This window comes from Eurypyga helias, unplaced genomic scaffold (genome assembly GCF_000690775.1).
Source record: "Eurypyga helias isolate BGI_N326 unplaced genomic scaffold, ASM69077v1 scaffold22100, whole genome shotgun sequence".
Classification (NCBI taxonomy): domain Eukaryota; kingdom Metazoa; phylum Chordata; class Aves; order Eurypygiformes; family Eurypygidae; genus Eurypyga; species Eurypyga helias.
The window spans coordinates 764-1,796 of NW_010224061.1; the positions used below are offsets into that span (position 1 = coordinate 764).

Below are 1,033 nucleotides of genomic sequence, written 5' to 3' on the forward strand. Positions count from 1 at the left end.
TGAAAAAATAACTGCAAAACGAGGGAGGAAAACTTTAATACCTTCAGAATTTGATTAGGAGCTCAATATACTTTTTTAGAGACGTGCCCAATAAACAATGTGCACAGGGCACAAACACAACAACCAAAACCTCTGCTGGTAATGCAGCATAATAAACATTTTCTCCGCAACGAACGCTATGTCCAAGCGTGGGAACCGAAACAGTACTAAAAGCAAGTACCACTCACCGAATCAGTGTGAGCCACTCTTTTACTGAATATGGGGGTGGCTCTTAAAAGAGCCTTTGGGTTCAAACTGACGCTCGAGATGCTCTACTTGGAGCTGGTGTACTTGGTGACAGCCTTGGTGCCCTCGGACACGGCGTGCTTGGCCAGCTCGCCGGGCAGCAGGAGCCGCACGGCCGTCTGGATCTCCCGCGAGGTGATGGTGGAGCGCTTGTTGTAGTGCGCCAGGCGAGAGGCCTCGCCGGCGATGCGCTCGAAGATGTCGTTGACGAACGAGTTCATGATGCCCATGGCCTTGGACGAGATGCCGGTGTCGGGGTGCACCTGCTTCAGCACCTTGTACACGTAGATCGAGTAGCTCTCCTTCCTAGTCTTTCTACGCTTCTTGTCGCCCTTCTTCTGCGTCTTGGTGACGGCTTTCTTGGAGCCTTTCTTCGGAGCAGGAGCGGATTTGGCTGGTTCCGGCATTTTACTAGCCTGTCGCTACCTGTGTACTGCAGGAACGACGTAAATACAATAGCCGCGACACCCCTATTTATAGGGATGGTATGCAAATGAGGAGATTCACGACTGTTCTTTGCTATTGGACAATCCTGGTTTCTGATGTCAAACCATCCGGAATCTCCAATTGGTCGCTATGTCATCTGTCTTCTCATTGGTTAACTTCAGAATCGCAGCCTCCGCCAATCAGAAGTCCCACCGCACCCCAGGAAGAAGGGATAAAAAGCCAGGGTGGCTGCTCTCTTTTCATTTCTTCTCATTTCGACGGCATTTTAGACTTTTATATTACGTTTTCTTTTTTTTTTTTT

General features: G+C 49.4%; 1 protein-coding gene across 1 annotated transcript; it reads right to left on the reverse strand.

The window, feature by feature from the left end:
* Window positions 1-236: 236 nt before the first annotated feature.
* On the reverse strand, window positions 237-697 carry LOC104504975 (histone H2B 8). Its single transcript, XM_010160337.1, has one exon. It carries the CDS (start codon window positions 690-692, stop codon window positions 312-314), a length of 381 nt encoding a protein of 126 aa, XP_010158639.1. The 5' UTR covers window positions 693-697; the 3' UTR covers window positions 237-311.
* Between the last annotated feature and the right edge of the window lie 336 nt (window positions 698-1,033).

Coding starts and splice junctions, on each gene's coding strand:
- LOC104504975 (XM_010160337.1), bottom strand. CDS start 692: ATGCCGGAACCAGCCAAATCCGCTCCTGCTCCGAAGAAAGGCTCCAAG.